At 27.8% G+C, this 21,876-nt stretch overlaps 1 protein-coding gene across 1 annotated transcript in view; it reads left to right on the top strand.

Moving 5' to 3' along the window:
* Nucleotides 1-21,876, top strand: part of LOC148227204 (Ig-like and fibronectin type-III domain-containing protein 1) — a 92,303-nt gene that overhangs the window by 18,759 nt on the left and 51,668 nt on the right. Inside the window, exon 2 of the mRNA XM_088201783.1 lies at nucleotides 12,419-12,501. Coding sequence (XP_088057909.1) covers nucleotides 12,429-12,501 — 73 coding nt within the window. The 5' untranslated portion in view covers nucleotides 12,419-12,428. The remainder of the gene's footprint in view (nucleotides 1-12,418; nucleotides 12,502-21,876) is intronic.

The following is a 21,876-nucleotide window of genomic DNA, read 5'->3' on the forward strand; positions in this document are numbered from 1 at the left end:
AATATCTGTAAAAGTAATTATTTATCTTTGCTAAAAAAAAATATTTTCACTAGATTTTTTGAAAGACCTTAAAATATAATGTGAAGAACCAAGAAATAATATAAACATATGTTTTAATACAAAATATATTTAAGCTAAAATACATATTAATATAATATATTTTATTTATCTTTTAACTGCATTTAAAGTTGAGAGTTATTTTTTCAATAGAAAACGAGCACTTTCTTCACAAAGACTAACGCAAATTTGAGACCCTTTGTTTTTGACAGTGCTTAGTTAAAAAAGCCATTAAGGGAAAGCGAGCAGAAGGCAGTCTGAGTAATTATCTCCCCTTCGGTTATATCCTCGCAAAATATCAGATTTACAAATTGGTCAGGATGAGAGTCGATTTTTATGGTATACGATAATAGAAAAGTTGTGATGTTTTTTTCCCCTAGACACTTATTCTAACCATATTTGTTTTCTTAATCAATATGATGAATATGCTTATGTATATATTGTATAAGTTTGAGAACAAGTATTTTTAGACGCCTGAAAACTTTCATCATTAAATACTAAAAGCAAAAAATATTATTGATATCATAGTAATACAATAGAAAGCGCAAGTAGGCTTCAAATAAGAATATAAAATTGATTCTAGAGCGCCTTCAAACTTTTTTGCGGTGGAGAATCGAGTCAAATTACGAAAGAACACGAAATTGATGATAACGAAAAGTTAAAAAACTTATTCGGTCTGAATCCACTGATCGGTTTCTTAAAGAAACCCCTCGGAAATCATGACCTATTATACAAACCAGACGCACGTAGAAAATGAAAACGTATTTATGAAAAAATAAAACTCTCCATACAAATTGAATTTGAAAAGTTTTTCAATTCTCCGAAGCATCATCCCACACCGAACAAAACACGAGGATATTCCGCAAATATCCAAACGAAAAGTTGTCAGCCGTTATTTCTTCGCACAACTTTGCACAAATTCACGCGTCTCCCTATTGTAAAGAGCTTTCGAAACTTTAAGCCACACTCGAAAAGTGCCAATTGATGATTCAATCATTTGACAGTCGATTGTCGAGAAGTTTGGGCAGAAATAATTGCATTTAACAAACCCTCGTAGATATTGCGGTGACATAAAAATACGTCATGGGTCTACTGCAACTTATATCCTACTCGATATATTGGCCACAGGAGAGCGCTACAAGCTAGTTTCGCAAAAAGGTGAAAATTGCTTACGTGACAGGAATGTCATTTTTATTTTCCCTGATTTATGGGTTCATAAGGTAAACTCAATAAAGATGCATGTGCTAAAATTTCAATATGCGCATTGCAGCTACGTGCGACACTTAAACCGTATATTGCCACCCCCGGCTATAAGCTCAAAATTTCCTGAGACTTTTTTTATGAAAGGAATCACGCTCTGGAGGTAAAGTAACATATCTAAAACATTATATTACTCTTAGCTCTTGTGTGCCACTCGAAGCGAAAACTTTCAATTTTGGTAAGGGTTGGTATTTTTTTTTGGGGGCTTGTGTGAACGACCCACATGGGGCGGTTTACTCGCTATGGCCACAAATTGATTTCAATGCTTCACTCAATTCGAATTGTTATCAAAAAAATATATAGAGTGAAAGTTTTTTTATATTTATTCAAACTCATCCTTATTGCATTAAATCATGTAATAAATTATTAAATTAAAATCAGACGCCCTATATATAATAACTCTGTTTGCATAAATTTTTGCTTTATTCTTTGCTTTTAAGTTTTAAATATTTTTTATATAAGGAACTCTAGCTGCGAATGCACTAATATATATTTTAATAATGATAGATATTAAAATAATAATATTAAATATTTATTTTGAATATATTATAAAAGCATACTGTGTGATTATCTTACGCTTTCGTGAATTTTAAGTTCTGTTTTTATAAAATACGTTGGGGGGTTCATAAATATAATATAAGAATACAGTTGGATATTATATATATCTGCCGATACACACGTTTATTTTTGCAATATGTGCAATAATTAATTTATATGCATACGTGACTTCGGCATAGTCTCTAAGTCATATCGAAGTAACAGTTAAATTCTTTGGTTCAAGGTTATAACTTAGCTGATGTGAATCTGATGGTTGATATGAAAGCTGCAGTTTTATCGGTTTCTTGGGATCAATTTAGCGTAGTTCTGTTTGTTGAGACTTTACTGAACTGTTGATTCAAGTTAGAAGTTAAGTAGCACTTCTCAATAAAGTGCTAAAAGGAGTAATATAGAATGGCAGAGTTCCAACGTTTCTTTCAGTCTTCTGTCTTGATGATTTAGGGTGGAAACAGGGAAGAAAACAATGATTTTGTTAAGCCGTATCTGCCTAATAGTGGTTTAAAATCGCTCAATGTTAGCAACGTTGTTAATCTGGTCTTTGGTATCAGTTTGAATGCATTTGTCAATTAGGATATTTTTGGGCACTAAATACATATGAAACTGTGTAGATATCGTTAAATAGATTCCATTAAATATGTACAGGATTATTTTATGACGACGAGAAAAAAAACCTTGTTCTTAAAAAGTTCAGGGACAAAAATAAATAAATTAGTTTATTGAGAACCTTCTAGCAAAATCTTAGCAAATGTCTGTCTGTTCCAACTGATTAATACATTTGATAGAATCATATTTTTTTTTAATAGAAAATTTCACATATATTTTTACAATTTGTAATTAAATATTTTTTATATTTATAGATCAGAACTCTTATTTAATTCAATTTAATATAAATTATTCTTTGTATTAAAATATAATATAATGATAAAAGAACATGGTTTACTAATTATTTTCGAGTAATTCGTCAAAGAAAAAGTCAAAGCAAAAATAAAAATTAATCTTTGTAAAAAAAATAATCAGCGTGTAATTTTGCATACAAATTATATTAAATTAATCTTCAATCGTAAAATTGTTATACTTTACATTAGATGTAGAAAAAATATAATTTTAATACAATAAGTAATTTTTATAATACTCGTATGTATTTCCATATTTCTCTTTCCTCCAAACATCCAGGCACAAGGAAACATAAACATATAATGTAGGAAGTCTTCCATTGGAAGTTTACTTTAAAAAATTAACATAAAATTATAATATGTTTTATTATGTTTAATGAAAGTATTATCTCTATCTTTATGTATTACTTTATTATAGGTTAGTTGGTGGTAGTTTTATTAGTGGTTATAATATTACTTATGTTAATTAAACTTATTTGTTAGTGTTAACATAGTTATACGCTTCAGTCTACGTTTAGTAATAACATTGTCTTTTAGCAGATTATTTCAAAGTATGTTTGGATGAGTTTTAACTCATCTTTTTATTTTTTATTTTACACAAACCTAGTTTCAGTCACTTAATATGTAATTGTTAGGCACAAACCATGGAGCTAAGGAATTTATTCTGGAATCCCTCAATCAATAATATTGATATTTGTCATACCAAAAATCTGAGCTCCACAAGGCGACATCGGTTTTATTATAAAATAATATATTATAATTTTGTTTACAATGGTAAGCCTAAATTTGGTCTTGTGAGCCTGCAAAGTTAAAGTCCTAGATATTTCCCTTTGTTCCCAATATGAATTTTCCATGTCAGTCTTCTGTTTTAATAAATTCCAAGATATTTGTCAGAGTTTCCCTGTGATATCCATTTACCATTAAGGGATATTGGAGGACCAGTATCATTGTTTAGCTAAAATGTAACATGGATTGATTAAGTTTCATTAGCTCTGATTCGCCTTTTAGAGAGCCAAGCTGTTTTTGGTCCAGTGTCAGACGCCTGATGGCTTTCTACATTTAATGATGCCACTACAATTTGTAGTGTCATCATCAAATGTAGAAAGTCCGTTTCAGGATGATCTAAGATTACCATATCTTAATTTTGGATTATTAAGAATATGTTGCGTGGAAGCAGTCTCCTAATTGTATCACAAATATTTTATAGTGTTATTATTAAACGTCGTATCAGATCTAAATACATAATATAGTTTTATCAAAATTATATAGATTGTGATTTATTTTTTATTTTTGCAAGTAGTATATAAATGAATCCTTAATATAAAAAAATGTGAACATAATCGACTTTATGCGTTATATGCTTAACTTCGACAAAATATGTATTTATAATATTATTATCACGATTTTTTTAGTAGTTTGAATACAAACTTTTATGTGAGACTTTAATCTTTGAATATTTCAATGATACGTAGTTATTTAACTAGTTATATGCAGTACTTGTCCGTTCTAGAGTCTGTAGAATATAGCTAGAATTATTAAATAATATTTAATTTTATAGTAGACCCTAATTTCGGATCTTAAAATTTTAATAAATTGAAGGAATTATATACTTTTTTAATTTCATCATTTTTCGCACTCATTTTTATTATTTCAAAATATGCTAATAAAAATCTGACGCCGTTATTTTTAAGTATGCCGAAAAAATAATATATATCACTTCAATGGCAATCGTTTACGTCATCGACTTTTATGTTATTTTTATGGTGGATTTTTTATACATGCCTTAAGAGATTTTTTCGCCATACACTTCGTGCATCTGGAGGCTTTTATGGCCGTATATATTTTTACACGAACAATGAAGTATTGATTCACGTACGAGAGAAAAATGCGGCTGGTTTTTTAATGCGAGTCGTTTTCGAGCATCAAGATACGAGTTTGTATTGACTTCTTCTAGTCTCTCTAACAGGTTATGAAAGGAGAATGTATTTATTTTGTATTCAATATGAATATATAGAGCCAGTCCTCTGTTAGAAACTGCGTCATTGTAAATATAAAGGAAAACTCCGATAACTCACATTCTTTCCTGTGCGCTCATTCAAAGAGATACGTTCATGGATAGGAAAGAATTTCAGTATTTTGTATACAATATGTGTGTTTTAATTATTTTGTTGGCGCCTAAATTTTTTGTTGTTGCCTCGATGACGTTGCAAAATTTTGGGACCTGTAAAGGACACTGAAGGGAGCAATTAATCCAATGATTAATGACCACATATAAATTTTAGTCGACATGATTGGCAACACGCTCCGGAAACTTATTTCTAAAGTGTGAGTACTTTTTGAAAAGTTTCACTGACACCCGTCAGCTTTGGGTTTATTGTAAAAACAATGTACCGAAAATTAATTTCCAGCAACAATTAGTTAACGATGGGATTATGTAAGGTTTTTGTGTACCAGTTTCTACCTTTGTATGAGAATCAGGAATAATATACTGTACTACATTATTCATTCAAAATTAAGAGCTACTTATATTTTAGAATTTATTTTAGTTTATTATTCATAATAACAATATAATTTGTACCTATTGATTGTTATCTGACGTGAATGCTATCATTTATTGAATCAATTATTGGCGCACCGTGGAAGTGTCGTAAGAGTGATTTATGGCTAAGGTCCCTTGGAGAAAAGTGAAAACGGATCGCTTTTCCTACCCTCGAGTTGAGCAATCTTGAGGACAACAAACTTGTCCTTTACCTATGTCACTTTACTGAGCTTTAAAGGAACTTTAACTTAAACTTGATATGCGTATATCTATATAAAATAAAATTTAATTATAAATTATAAATATACCACGTATTTTCAATATCAAAAATAAATATTATTGACATAAACACGTTTTAATGGCGGGTTATTAATTTAAGCAAGATGTCTTTGTTTGGTGGATTTTATCCAAAAGCACGTCATGAAAATATAGTTCGTGTTGAGAATGGCTCGACGAAAGTGCGCCCAAGAATAATAGTGGCCATTGTCGTCGTAAATAGTGCCCTTTTCAGTGATGAATAGGAAGATAAGTGTTATCTTTTCGAACAATGCTGTGAAATGAAAAGTCAGTGGGACCATCATATACCATAAAAGATGAACGTCCCATAAATCACACTGTAAAAGTGTGTTTAAAACACCTAACTTAATAATGCGTCCTAGCAGTTTACGTAAATTTATATAACAATTTTCTTTTAAATATATAATTTACCATGGAGCTATGTATTTAATAAATAAATACAATTATTACTTAAAATTTAAAGGTTGCATAAGAAAAGGCAAAGTTAGTTATTATACTTGAGAAAAGTCCAACTGAAACGATGAATGTTTCAAAAGCTCTTTATCAAAGTAAAGAAAAAATAATAAAATTTTATTTTTGTTTTTTTTTCTTATAAATATGTATTTTAGTTTCTAATAAAAGTGTTCCAAGAAGTTAAAAAAAAATAAAGGTATAATTTTTTAGTGAAAAATTCCCATATAGTCTTGTTATTTTTATTAGAATATAAAATTATGAAAGCTTTAAGTGAACCATGTATTGCCTAAATTTGACAATATGACCAATCTCTAGATTACAAATTAAAATTACGTGATTGTCACTCCAGTTATTAAAATACTTGAGAGTTTCCGCGGAAAACCGCGGTTAGCTTAATTTATTCATTTGGTCCTGCGATGCTGTCTTTGAATTTTCCCGCTTTTCCCTTGTGCCATTTCGGCGGGCGGCAATTTTCCTCGTGAATAATTCAAAAATTAAATTCCAAACCTGACGCATTATTCATTAAAGAAAATCGTAAGATTTTCAACGTCGCGACACACAGTGATCAACGACATCTGGGTAAAATATATACTCTTATATTTTTTAATTCTAGATAGTTTTGTCTTTTTTTGAAAGGCAAAACTATCTACAGGTAAAAACAATTTTACTCATAGATTTATATTTCTACTAACAAAAATATAATTTAACTGATATGTGCTGCTTATAAATGTATATGAAACTTAATAACGTCCTTTTATTGTTCAAACCCAAACCTAACCTTAATAATAAATTTTATAAATATTATTTTCAGATTTTTCATTAGAGCAAGTTTGGTTTAGTTAATTCGTTTAGAGTTGGGTTTGAACACCAAATGAACGTTTCGCAAATGTTACACAAAACATGTATTTTTAAATGTTGATTTATAATTTCACTGGTACACGTACGTTTATAACATTTGGCTTTAACAGCTGATGTGTCATTTAACAAATGGCATTCACAACTGTCAGCTGTAGAATATTACTATTTCGCGACATCAAACGCATATAAATTACGTCAGATAAAATTTATTTTCACTAGTAGAAATAAATATCTATCGACGAAAATATATTATGATAAAATTTCACTGAAATCCCAGTAAATATATGTTTTAACTGGTAATACAAATTCACTTTAATATATATATTTAGGCATGCAGATACTTGTGTATATATTGTATTATACTTTAGATAAGAATATACTAGCTTTAAAACCCATTATATATAATTTTATGCATCTTGTTATTAAAAAAAATATTTTAATAATAGCTATATTACAATATAATATTTTCTCTTTTTTGTACCCAGTAGTCAGCACATCGCTGTTCAAATAGGATTCCAACTTTCAACTTTTGAGTTGAAAGTTGCAAGTTGAAAAGAGCAAAGTAGAAAAAAATGCAGTTTGAAAGAAGTTTTTGTGACAAATATATAACCAGACAGACATAATAATACATATTATGTATTTTAAAATATTATATGAAATATATAAAAATATATATGATATATTTTCTGTTTTATAGTATAGATAGTGTAAATCCAACCTTATTATGAATATAAATAATTTGAAAACTCACATTCGTAAAGCATAACACTTTGTTCGTTACATTGTTTATGTGCGATTTTTTGTAGATGGTTAATTTGCACCACTGTGCGTCAGTAAAATTGCTTGTTCTCAATCGCGTGTATGTGGTAAAGCTTTATGTATAAATGGAAGACATAATTAACGGATCTAAAAGGCATTTTCTTTTGGTTTTATAATAGCGTACTTTCATTATATTTTTGTATACATAATTTTAATTTCTTGCTATTAAAAAATAAGCGCTCTAAAAGCAATATCCTGAATCAATTATGCAAAATAAAATAAGCGATGTCGCTAGAATTTGTGAAAGGCAAAATTTAACTTTGATTTTTTAGGATTTCAAGAAGCACACCTAATTTAATACTAAGTATTTTACATCATTCGGTTTATATAAGTTTTTTTTTAATATAATAGTATCAAACAAAATACAATGAAAATATTATTGTTTTGATTTAAAGATCATAAGAAGTCCTTGAAATGGAAATTAGCCAGCACCGAATTGTTGCGCGTTGTCAAATTTCGTCTGCCCTATCCAAAGATACCGCCGGAATTAAAGGGTGTTCAGTTTTCGGTGGTTGTCGGTTAATTGCTTTTATCACGATGTTTATCCGGAAATTCCATTCCTTGGACGTGCTGTGGGACGGGCAAGGATTTAATTACCTTCGATAATGGCCCGCTTCTTGAACGTCTCTTTCTCTCTCTTCCTTGACGAGCGACGAGAGCCCTCCACGTAACTAGGGCTTCCTTTTTCCTCTTTCTTTCACATCGCCCCCATTATTAATGAGGTTTATCACGTCTGGAAGGAAGATCAGAAGGTATTTACATACGCACGTAAAAATATATGTACACGCACGAGTATCGAATAAATTTTCATAATTTATATAGAGATGTGAATTAGATTATGTATTAACTGGATGGCCAAAATGTAGCTTTATAAATTTGAATTTAAATTATAACGATATTGCCATTATCAGATATAATAGGTTTACATTAATTCTGCAAACACTTGGAAAATGAAGTATTTAGCATGTGTTCCAGTTCAATAGGGGTTTTGCTTTAATCTCCTATATAGTCGCAAAACGTTAAACTCTCAATATTTTTTATCTAAGGTAGCAAGAAAATGTCGCAGAGTTGCATATTTTGTGAATACGATGTTTTCACAACTCTGGTATTTATCTTTATATTTTTCGGGTTTTGAGTTTAGGGAGGTGTGATTTTGCAGCTAAAATAGACACAAAAAATCTGGTAACAGATTATTTTATAAATATAGTATGTCGAGTTGTATTATTGTCGGCTGTGATTTTGGTAAAGCGGCTGGGTTTTTTGTGTTGTTATCTCGCAATACGCTTGAGACGATCCGCTAAAGTCTTTCGTAACGATGCGGTTTTTTATTTGTCATTTCTCGTGTGTTGCTGTGACTCAGTCGTCTCTCTCTTTCTCTGAATAAGTGTCATATCTTTTATTATGCTAGTTCAAGACAGCTCTGGCGAATCTCAGATAAGGACGTTTGCGAGAAAATTTCATCGCTTCTTTGACACATCCTCTAAATGTGTGCACATATTAATAAAAAACGATCCAGATGGTCATCCCAGCGATCAGCTACCAAAGTTAGAAAACCAATAGTATTATGTACAGCTAAAGCGCGTTTTTTTCAATCAAAGAGTAGTTTTTTCGGCCGAACGTCTGTGATCTTTCTTTCATCATTGTGTGAATATACTGTTTGTGGCATGACTTTCTAAACTTTTGACATCTCTTTTCGTTTATAGAAGTAGTCGTAAAATTAACTTATGAATTATATAAAAAAATAAGCAGGTGGTTGAAATTCCCATAAACATTATTTGCACTAATATATTTCTTTAATACAAATATTTAAATATAGTTTATTTGTACCTCGTTTTAATTGCAAACGTGTTGATTTTTGTTCTGTACGTTGAAGGTTAAATAAAACGCGTAGCATATAAACAATTTTTTTTTTAGTAATGTCACTTCGTACCACAAAATTCATAAAAATAGGTATGTAACGATTAAAAAAAAATATTTCATTTTAAGTTGTAATAGCATATTACTATAAACAAAAGTTTGGCCTAGATTTATTTTATAGTATTTGTATAAAAATGGTATAAGTAATAATCACTATGAAAATAAAAATAATTAAAATATCTATATAAAAGATAAATTTGCGAGACTGAATTTATTTATTATTTTTTATTGAAAAATCTTTTAAATGAAACTGAAAATAAAAAAAGCTCTGTTCGCGAGCAAAATTAAAAAAATAATAAATATTCATTTTTATAATAATGACTTTAACTATTCGTATTTTATTTAAATTAATTATTATTTAAGTTTTGCTTTAGAAAATTAATAAAAATATTGCTTTCAAAGACATTCGCCCAAATATATATATTTATTATAAATATTTTATCGCTGTTATTAATAAGTCAACTGTTAATTATAAAATTAACCAGAGGCAAGAAACAGAAAAAAAAATATATAAAAATATTAAAGTAAATTATATAAAAATACTACGATTTTACGTAAAATATTATGACAAGCAATTGTATATATTGACGTGCTAAGTATAAATATTTTTATTTATAGTATATTTTTAGAAAATGTATTATTTACTATTCCATATAAATTAATTATAGTTTGTATAGGTAGTATCTGTTTAATCAATTTAAATGTGCTCATAAAGAGATTATTTTTTTATTATTAATATATTTTAGATATCATTTAAAGAAAAAATATATTTAAAAATATTTATATATATATTAAAGTGAAAAATTCTAAACAATATTTACGTATATCTTATATTTCTAATGCAAAAAACAATTTTATTGCTTTATTTTTGTAATTGTGTAAGCTCTTGATAATATTAAATCTTAGATAAATAACTGGTACCAAACAGCGTTCATTTTTAAATCACGAAAATTTGCAAACATTATCAATTTTTTTTTATAATGGATAAATTAAATATAATTTTTTGGGTGCCATAAGTGTAATGCCACCCACATGTGTTTTATCAAAAAAATTAGGATTATATATTGACTACTACTATATGAATATTGTTATTGACTTATAAAATAAATTTAAGCTTGTTGATAAATATACGTTTTGTATGATTAACTCACAACAAAAGTCTGGAGCGCTTAAATCTGGAGATTTAAGCCCGATCAGTTGATGAAGATTAATCGGTCTGGAAACGTCTCTTTAAGTTAAAATAATTGTAGTCCGTGCTGTTTTACAAATTGAGTTTATTCAATTGATGTACCAGAGATATTATTATATATTTACTCTGGGATGGCGCAATGTACGAAATATGAACTACTTTATATAGAATATAGAGAGATCCTTCTAGAAATTTTAATCAGGGGTTAGATTGCTCTCGCTGAAAGTCATATAAGGTTGAAAATATAAGCATCTATGCATGAGCGTATCCCAGGATAAGCAAATAAAATTAAGAGAGTATTGAAAAACAATTTCTTATGATATATTTGTACAACTATTTTATTAAGTAAACATTTTTAAAACTCAGTATATCAAATGCATGTGCTCTTAATGTAAACTTACGTATTTAATTAGATATTTTTAATTATTCTCTGTATATTAAATATTTTATTGTTGCAAGATTCCATTTTATCCATTAAAATTTAAATATGCTAAAAAACAAAGTGTTTAAAATACAAATTGAATGTTAAGTGACTCTTGTTTATCATATATAATGACAAACAGATACACTGAAACGCGGTTTTTAATAAGACGTTGAGAATACTGTTAAGCATTCTTAAATTTGTTTTTATAATGTACTGTTAAGTTACCACACAAATTACATATATTTTTAAAATATCTCGCAGGGTCAAAATCCATCTAAAAAATGTCACAACACAGTTTTTTCTAATAATATTTAACGTAATTCGATTAACTAAAGACTTTCAATTTATTTGTATTTATAGATCTATTTCAAAAAAATATTTAATATAAGCAACTGCAAAGTTCTTAATTGTAACAAACGCCAGTTCTATGTTTTACCATAAAATTATATATTATATTACCAGCTAATGTCTTTTAAAATATATCTGAGCTACAAACAGCGAGTACGTCATAATTGTACACGAGTCGTTTAAACGATTTAATTATAATTAAACCTTCAAATTTAATAACCATATTTTATTTAATTAAAATCGATATTGTGTCTTCTTCATTGTATTACATCCATAGACAAGCGACTTTAATATACGTTAATTACGTGCATATTTGAGTACTCGTTCTTCGCTTTGATCGTCTAATCAAGTACTCGCGTTATCACTTGCGTATACACATACACATAATCTCGTCAATATTAAACGGATGCAAAGTGAATTAAATTATTAAATAGACGATATTAAATCTCATACGTCTCGTACGTGTACGTCATGTAAGGATATATACGTAGCTAGGATTCACTCGAGGAAACTCCTACTTTGGTAGGTGCATGTTTTCGGGCGTTGAGCAACACGGAAATGTGTTTAACCCACAGCGTGTTTCAAGGTAAGAATAATTTATGTGGAGTGATGGTTTGAGACGTTATTGAAGATTTTGACGTTGTGATCCGAATCTATGGAGGCGGATCAGATCGGCTTGTAGTCAGTCTAGTTTAAAACATTGTAGTAATGTGTGCAAGACAGTTAACGAACGAAACTTATTTGCGGAAGTTAGCGAAGCGTTTAAATAGCTAACAAACTAAAGGTGTTTGCGTTGTTGTTCGCAGGTGCCGAATCATGGGGCTCAAAAGTTTCCTATGGTGGATTAGCGTCGTAGGTGTTGTTATCATGGCAGGCTGCTTATGCGATGGTAAGTTTATAAAATATTTTTATTAACTAGTTTTAGTCAAAACTACGTTGTATAGTAATATATATTAATTTTATTATTCGAAAAAATAATATAGCTCTTATTTTAAACCTGTGTAGTTTTAACCCCAAACAATATCGTTATTTCATATACAGTCGATTGACTTTTCGAACAAATTCTAGATATAAAATTTGCCCTAAGAAAATATCAAAGCTTTTATAAAGATTTTTAAATCATTATGTTTTTTATATTCTAGTATTTCCAGCAACTATTTAAAACCAGATTAACATTTTTACAATAAATAAAACAGTTAAAAAATATTTATTTACTATTATATTTTACTTAAGTTATCAAAACAACCAGATTTATTAATTCGGGATTCCTCAATTATATCTTTTTTATTAGGCTTAGTGAAAAAGTAGTTTTTTATACATAAAAATTAGTTTTAACTGTTATTTATGAATTTTCTTTTGCTTCCTATTTTACAATTTTGCCAAACTTTTATTGAAAACTGTTTTAGTGAATTAGGAGATTTTTTATAAGCGAATGTTCTAATAATATAAATAGATAGTGACTCTTGCGAGTGTTATATGACCTAAAATTTATTAGGTTAATGTTTACTAAATTTTTAAATTTTATACATACATATAAGCAGTTTTCTAAAAAAATTATATCTTATGAAAACTTAGTAAATTCTAATTTTTACAAATTCTACAAACTCTATAAAATATTTATAATCATCTATTTTTGCATTTTAATGCTATTTAAAATGAAATATAGTGTAATTTTAAATGAAATACATTTCAATGAAATATGGTATGATTACTTGTAAATTTAGTTTTCATTTTGAGTTTTGGTTATAAGATTAAATGTAATTATATTTTTGAAAGTAATATGATTTTTTAAGGGGTCAATTCTTATATTATTTGCGACTTATTTAGTTTTTTTTTTGTTATATTTGGTTTAATTTTCTTAAGCTATTTGTAACGTGTGCTAAAATTTCTACTTAAGTTTAAATTTAAGCTATTGTATAATAGAAAAAATAGCAGTTTTGAAATAATTTTAATAAGGCTTTTTTAGTAATACGGATTTTTATGATAGCTGTTTCATTTATATTTAATTATGTTCTTATTATTTTGATATATTTTATTTAAAAACACAAAAAATATACATTGGAATCATATAGACTTTTTCATCTTTACAATAATACAAAATACTGTAAATAATTTTATTGCAGTCTTTTTTATTAAATATTAGGTTTTAAATATGTTTAATATTATCTAGAAAGCATTGTGTTTTATATATGTAGATATATTAAACATAATCCATTATATTAATAAATAAAAATAAATGTCTACTATTACATATAAAGCAAATAATCCTAGCCTTGTGGAAAAAGAAAGTTTTTATAATATTTTATTAGATTATTCAAGCTCAAAATATATTTTTATGGCAAGAGTGATATAAATCTATCTAATAATTGAAAATATACTTTTATGTTGATCCCAACAAACTTTATTTCTTACCTAGAATTCTTATCGAGTATATTAATCTGCTAACTAAATAGCATGATTTATTTTCATTATCTCATTCGCCGTAATTGTGTGTTATTACTATTATTTTGATATTTACTATATACTTCTTTTTCAATCAGATAAATTTATTTCCCTTTTATAAAAATAATAATAAGGGAATAAATAAAAATCTATGTACAGAATGTATCAATATAGATTAAAGTATATTTTTATATATTAATAAATGATATATCTGAGCTCTTCTAATTTGGGTATCTGCTAGGCATATTTCACCGATTGTTTGACTTTAAATGGGCATTGACTGGCTTTTGTATAGATCTTAATTCACCCCAAAAGGCAATTAACTCAAGCGTATGCATAATGCTGACGTGACAAATAAACTTATTTTGTATCTTATAATTACTTTTAGTACTAAATTAAACTACAACGTAAAAATATTTTTGAATATGTATTAAAATTATTGATTATTTTTATTATAAAAAATATGTTGAGAGCCACTGATAAAATAGAAAACAACATATTAGATCGCGGGTCGTCCACCTGGTCCGTACCGCCCACTTTGGGCAGAGAGAAAAAGAAGAGGAAACTCTTTTTCAAATCTTCTGAATTCCCTCTAGATTTTTTTTAAACTATATACTGGGTTAAAATGTAGCGATGTTGGTGGGCGGTAAAAAATTTAATCATAAAAAATAAGGGGAAAAAAGGTTGACGACCCCTGGCTTAGCTCATTACCTTCGTAAAATAATGTTGTTATAAATGTCGTTCACATGCGTGTAGACGCATGTGAACGACATGGATCAGATTTCTTCTCCTAACATTATTCTTTTTTCAATACGAGTTGGAACGCATATGTGTGCCAACTTTTTTGCGCTCATATGTGAGCGTTTGCCTGGAAAGTGGTTTCTGCTAAAATAATAAATGAAAAAATAATATGATGAAATCAGTTTAAGTTTGTTTATTAGTGTTTAATAAAATATATATAAACAAAATTTTAAATAAAATAAAAAATTAGCTCATTGGATGTAGACTGCAGCAAACGCAAATTGACTCACTAAGCGTGAGAAATAACTTGTTACTATACGCTTAAAAAGCGCAATAAATAAAATTGCTATTAGTCTATTTGACTCGTCGGTAAGTGCCATTGTTTTGTCAACAAGTAGGTACATGACAAAGAGAGATTCTATTCGGAACTGACTTCTGACACAAATTTTCACTTACTTCGGATATAAGAGATTTCACCCGAACTGCCGTGAAATTTATGTGTGTAAATGGAGCTAAGCCGATCATTAACATTGACTTAAAACATAAAAAGTAGCCGCTTCTCTCTTCGCGTAAATCTTGGTACGCGTGCACTTATGTCAGGATAATCATAGATTTGTATTTATAATCGATATTAAATATATTTTGTACCAGAAGTATAAATTAGTACGAAATATAGCAATATATAAAATAATTGTTTAGGTTGAAATCAACAATTATAACTCGGGTTTGTTTGATCACGTCGTGTTTGTCGAGCGTTTTCTGCAGATGACAAGAAGATAAACAATTGCCTAATCATCTAGTTTGTACCCTCCGAAAATGGAATTGTTTACATCATTCATAGTTGGCCTATATTAAACCCTCATGAGCGAATTACGTGCGGGCTGGAAACAATTTATATTATGCATGTTCTCAAAATTAAACCTTAAATCTCAACAGAGTTAGGAAATAAGTTAAATTATACCAAAATAGCTTGTAGTATAAAAATAAAAATAAAAACGTAACCTTTGTTGTGTAAGGTAATAAAAGTCGCTTCGGAAATCCTGAAACGTCTATATGTGATTTATGGAGAGATATGTGTCTACATAAATGTATACAGTGTATACATTTTTTTATATAAAATTTTTATTTTGTACAATTTTTTTATATATTTATTTGGAATTAATAATCGCTAATTTTAAGTTTCCAGTAAATCCATTATTACTTTTAAGTTTCCAATGAAACAATCAGTTCTTATAATTTTATCGTTTTTAGTTGAATAAAAACAAATATAAAAACAAATAACTGCATTCAAATACTACATCTGTTTTTATCTTTACAGGTAATATGCCTTCATCTGCACCTATATATATCTATTTTGGTCGAGTATTGATCCTCATCTGTCTGTCTTCCAGATGATAGAAATACACAAATAAGGGTGACCAGTCCTGTTCCAATCTATCTGAAGCTATTGCAAATCAAATGTGTTTTTCCTTAATACAACTTTGCGTCCCAGATTGAAGTTACTTCCCGGAAATCTAGTCACCTTCATTTAGTTACATAAGTACAATGTTCAAAACAAATTTAGAACTTATTAAATTACTGCGTACTAAGTTTGATAATGAACTGAAGGTTGGGGTCTAAATGCTATATATTATATATAACTTTTGGTAGGTTATTGGTGCGTTTAATAATGCATATTTAGATATTGGTACGTTGGTTTGCGGTTAGTGGTAAATCGAATATTGATTTAATAAATTGATATTTAAAGTTTAATTAATTTAAGCACGCAAGCTTTATAGACTATATTAGTATTAAAATAATGGCAATACAGATTGAAAAATGCGCTTTTTTCCCTTCATTACTATGTTTGTTTTCCCAAAACACATTTTACATTCTTACAAAAGTATCGTTTTATGTACATAATTGTTATTTACAACCCACACGTGGTGCGAAATTTTAATAAAAGCACGAAGGCATCATATAACAAACAGCTCGAGAAATACGGCACAAGACGCGAGATAAACACAAAATAACTAAAACGAAAAAAAATATATATGTTCGTAGTTTAAAACAGCGCATACATATGGCAGAAAAGCATAAAATGTATAATATAATGAAGCAAGCGAAATGTGTTTTAATGCTAAGAATAAAGGAAAAGCTCGTTAGTAATGCAGGAGGGTGTGAATAGGCAAAAGTAAAATATATAATTATATATTATATAAGGCAGCTGTAATATATTTAAAATTGTTTCATGTAGGATTATCTATCTTTTGTAATAAATAATCTTATAATTTTATTTAATATAAAACAAGGAGGTTTTATATAAATAAATGTTGTTTTTTCCTCTTTAGAGGTGTAATTTTTTTTTAGTGATTATTATTGAATATTCTGTGACAAATTAGGTGACTAATTCAACAGCTTAAATACTGATGTTTGATTTTAAAATATGTATTAGTATATATTTATTAATGCAGAACTCATTTTACAAAGATTTTGGAGAAGCACATTTTCTGAATATTCTATAACATCTGTATTATTTATTATTAAACACTTGTTTAAAAATTAGAATTGTTGATTGATAAACAATAGTTAAAAGATATTTTTAGTTGCAGGGTAGCTATTTATTTTTGGGGTGTTAAAAAAGACAAGGCCTTAGTGAACAATCGAAATCAAATAGATTTCGAAACAAATTTTTAAAACAAGTATCTTTAAAATGAAAAAATATTTCACTAAAGGATATTTGCGTAATTTTAATATAAAAAAGAGAAAGGCCTTTTTTGATTATGGTAAAAATCTTTGCTGTATGGTGCTATGTGTGTTTGAATATTATCTTTAATTATCAGCTAATCTTTGTTTTTTTTTTTAATATTGCGACCGCTTAAAATTATTGCTGAGTTTTTCCTTTCACTTGTTTTAAACTAAATTACTGAAAAAATAAATACATAGGAAAATTAAAAAGGATCAACAATATTTTTGAGTAATAAATTGCAATTTATTCCTGAAACCTAGACAAACATTTTTACCGCCTCGCTAAAGTAAACAGGGTAGTTGAATATTGGAAAAAAGCTCTATATAATTTAAATTTTCAAGCTGTAATTTAATTTAATTTTAGATTTTTACGCCAAGTGCTTTAACTCATTAATCTACTTAGACGGTGAAAGATTTGTTCATATTTTAACACAAGCAGATATAATTAGGGGTTCATTATTGGACATCGGTGTTGAATTGCTTACAGGTAGATCGAAAATATACTTTAAAATAGTTAGTTAGTAAAAGCATTAGTGTTTTTGAAAAAGTGATTAGTGATTATTTTTGGTGATCCGTTTTCTCTGACTTTAATTGTGGTATTGGTTAAGTGAGCCGTCAGTGTTAAATGTCTTTACAGAAGCTTGTACAAATGGATAAAATACTTATTCAGATAAATTAGGCTGAATTGTCAATAATCTCAATAATATACTGTATAGGTATTTGTTGCCTTGGATGACAAACAACTAACAAATTTTGCTGATTAATGTTTAAGATTTTTTAATCTGCCGCAGGCATTGTTTATTTTGGGTGTTCTTGATATGATGATTTTTCCTGAGGGTTTGATTGTTTTTTTTTATTTTTATTAAGTAATTATGCTGGATCATCTATATAATAAATATATTTTGAAATTTTGCCATTAAAGGCTTGCTGCAATATTACTATTAGACCGTTATTTATTAGAAGCATCGCGTTAGCTAAAGGATATATTTTTTATAATGTTACAGACAAATCATCAGATCTATTTTAAGTAATAACTAAATTTTATTTTTAATCTATAAGCTAAATACATATTTTAAATATACATTTAAAAATCTTTATGTTAGGTATTGATAATTAAATATTATTGTTATTACACTAGAAATTAATAAGTTTTTAAGTAAAGATTTTTAATAAAGTAAATCTTAGTCTGAAATTTTTTGTTTTTCTTACATACAATTTTAAAGGTTTTTGTCTTGAATTGTGCCCAATAATGTTTTTCTTTTTTTCATTACTTTGTAGTAAAAAATCTTTAATATAAACATTTAATGTGTTAAAATCTCATGAATATATTCAAACATATGTTTGTAAATTAAATTATCTTTGTGAAATAAACGTTTAATACAAAAATATAATTATTGAAAATATATAGTTTAGAAATACTGCTGAAATACAAAATATAAAATATTTTTTTGCAATACAGATATATTCAAAATATAAGAAAAATAACTTTCAGAGAGTAAAGAAATTAGTTTTATATAAAAATTATGGCGCTCTTGATTTTTTAAATTTTTTACTGCCATTTAAAATATTATTTACACTTTTAAAACCTACTAGAAAATAGTTAGAATATATACATGATATTTTTTAATATTTTTTTTGGGACTGCCTTATGATATAAGTAAAGTTAATATATCATTTGGTTTATTTTTTGCATCTCACGTGCGTAAAGCTATCAGTAGTCAAATTTGTCGATTCAGTTTTCATTGGAAATTTAAATAACTTAATAATTGTTTTCGTTTCTTAAGTGACAACATTTTACATCATATATGATTTATTTTCTTCTTCTTACTATTTTAAATGTATTACATTTTCTGAAACGTCATTCACTCGTACATAATTAAGCTGGTGTATAATTTTAGTAGTAGTCTATGCTTTCGCGCAGAAAAAACCAATGACATATATCATATTATAATAGAATTAGTATTGCTTATAAAAGATAACGATGCTGCGACTTAGGTCCAGCGAACTCTAATACGTCAAAAATATCCTAATTATTACTTTCAGAATATCTCTTATACAACATATTTATTGCAACTTCATACAAAATATTTATTTATAAATATATTTAATTTGCCACATAGTATTTTTAGGAGCATTCTGTATCCATGCACGTTTTCTTAACTACACTTTTGTCACTTGGATACACAGCCATGAAAAACGGCAATTTGTAATGCTTGCATCATTATCGCATTCATCATCCGGCGGAAATTTATACGGCGCCGAGCTTTCAACTGAGCTTTCACTCAGCATGGAGTTTCCTCGGCGCATTAGGCATTGTTCGAGATTTTCAATGGTGATTTTTCTACGTCCGGAGGCTACTTCTGTGCACCTACGTGCACATAAATAAACATTAGCCGGTTTCGTGTCGATGGTCTGGAGTTTATTCTGGTCAAGGGCTGGTAGAGCACGGGGCCGGGCTTTCATTATTCACATGGGTCCACCACGTAATGCGGCTGAATATTCAATTAATGCTCCACTAATGACAAAGCCCCCGATTAAGTCCGACTCGTTAAAACGAGCGTTGAAAACTTTTGCGTCGTTATCGTAAAGCGGGATTTGCGGACGCGGATATTGCGCGTGTGTGCACGTGCCCTAATATGCGTATAATAATTTAGGCTAAAACTTGCTCTTATTAGAAGCTCTCCTTCTGGTTGGTAAAATTACCAGATGATCTGTGTGGAAAATGAATTTTTATTTTAATTAAAATTTTAATACTATCATAGCTTTCGCTTTGATGTTAATATGGTTAATAATTACATGTTATTTCAACCGCTTTAATTCATGAAAACATGTAAACGTTAAATAAACGTTAAGAGTTTACACTATCAGAAGACACAAAAATTACCATAAAAATATGTTAAAAAGATGTAATTTAAATAATGTAAAACTGTCCAAATATAAACCATACAAAAATTCTTTTGCAATAAAAATAGTTTTTTTCATTCGTATTTATATTTTTTGATTGAACAAATCTTTTTTGCTATAATGTAATTATGATTTTCTTGTTTATAATTTTATTATTATCATTTATAAATTATACCCATAATAATAAGCTAGAATTTTTTAGCCTTGCACCCCATTTCCTGTTTGACTTTTAGCATTAAAACGGCGAAGCGCTTTTAACGTTTTGTTCGATAGTTTTAATAAAATATATATTTTAGATATACAAATGCTATGCTAAATTTTAGATGTTACTGTATACAATGATTTCATGTTAGAAAGATATAATAAAATTTATTTTTTAAATACATTTGTTGAAAGGTTTTCATTAGGGTCTTATCAAGTTTTGTGCTTGATTTGTGTAATAGCTGTGTTTAATCGCATTATTATAATTTTATTATAAGTTTATTTATTTATGAAAATTATTATTTTATTATATATATGTAGTATTTTTATAATTATTTATTTTTACATATGATCATTAGTTTGTTTAAGCTTTAAAAGACAAAAGGATAAAAAGCTTGGTTTTTGTAGTTTTATTAACATTAATTATTAAAAGTTTTTTAATCTAATGTTAAATATTTTATCATTACCAATATTTGTTTTATTCAATCGCGTTTTTAAAACTCATACATAAATTTTAAATATTGAAAAAATTAAACAATTATATATATTATTATTTTTAATACGATGTAACATTAAAACTTTTGTAAAACAGTAAAAGAACTGTTTTTTTTTAATATTCTATATTTAATTAGTCGAAGCATTTTTATTATTAAATTACATTGAAAAATTAGAAAAAATGTATATTTGATATTTTTTATAAATTTTATTCCCTTTTAACATTATTTTACCCGCTCATCAAAATGTTTTAATTACCATATCTAATTTAATTTTTAGTAATTTAATTTTTGACAAGCCATTTAACATTCAAGTTTCAAATTTACGTTACCTAATTGCAAAACTCACAAAATAAATAGTATCACCACGACTATCGATTTCGTATTAACGTTTTGAAATATAGCTTGACAAATTCGTTTTCGAGTTTGTCGTTATCGCCGTCATTATTATTGTGTGAATATTTAAAATAATAATTAACCAGCGAAAGGCTCTACGCTTAACATTTACTTTATCGAAGGCGCCTACGTTAAATTATCGCAAGCCTTTCAGCTTTTATCGGAAAACTACTTTACACGGAATTTAACGACGGTGCTCATTGTATCATTTTGTAAATTGAAATGTTTCCATTGAATAATATTATTATTCTATAACGACTGAACTCGGTAAATGTATTTAAAGATCGATATAAAAAGATTCGATTGGGTAGACATTAATTCGGACGTCTGTAGAGATTTTTCAATGTAGATTTGGTAGC

This window comes from Plectrocnemia conspersa, unplaced genomic scaffold (assembly GCF_051122295.1).
Source record: "Plectrocnemia conspersa isolate PC_06_02 unplaced genomic scaffold, ASM5112229v1 ptg000013l, whole genome shotgun sequence".
Lineage (NCBI taxonomy): Eukaryota > Metazoa > Arthropoda > Insecta > Trichoptera > Polycentropodidae > Plectrocnemia > Plectrocnemia conspersa.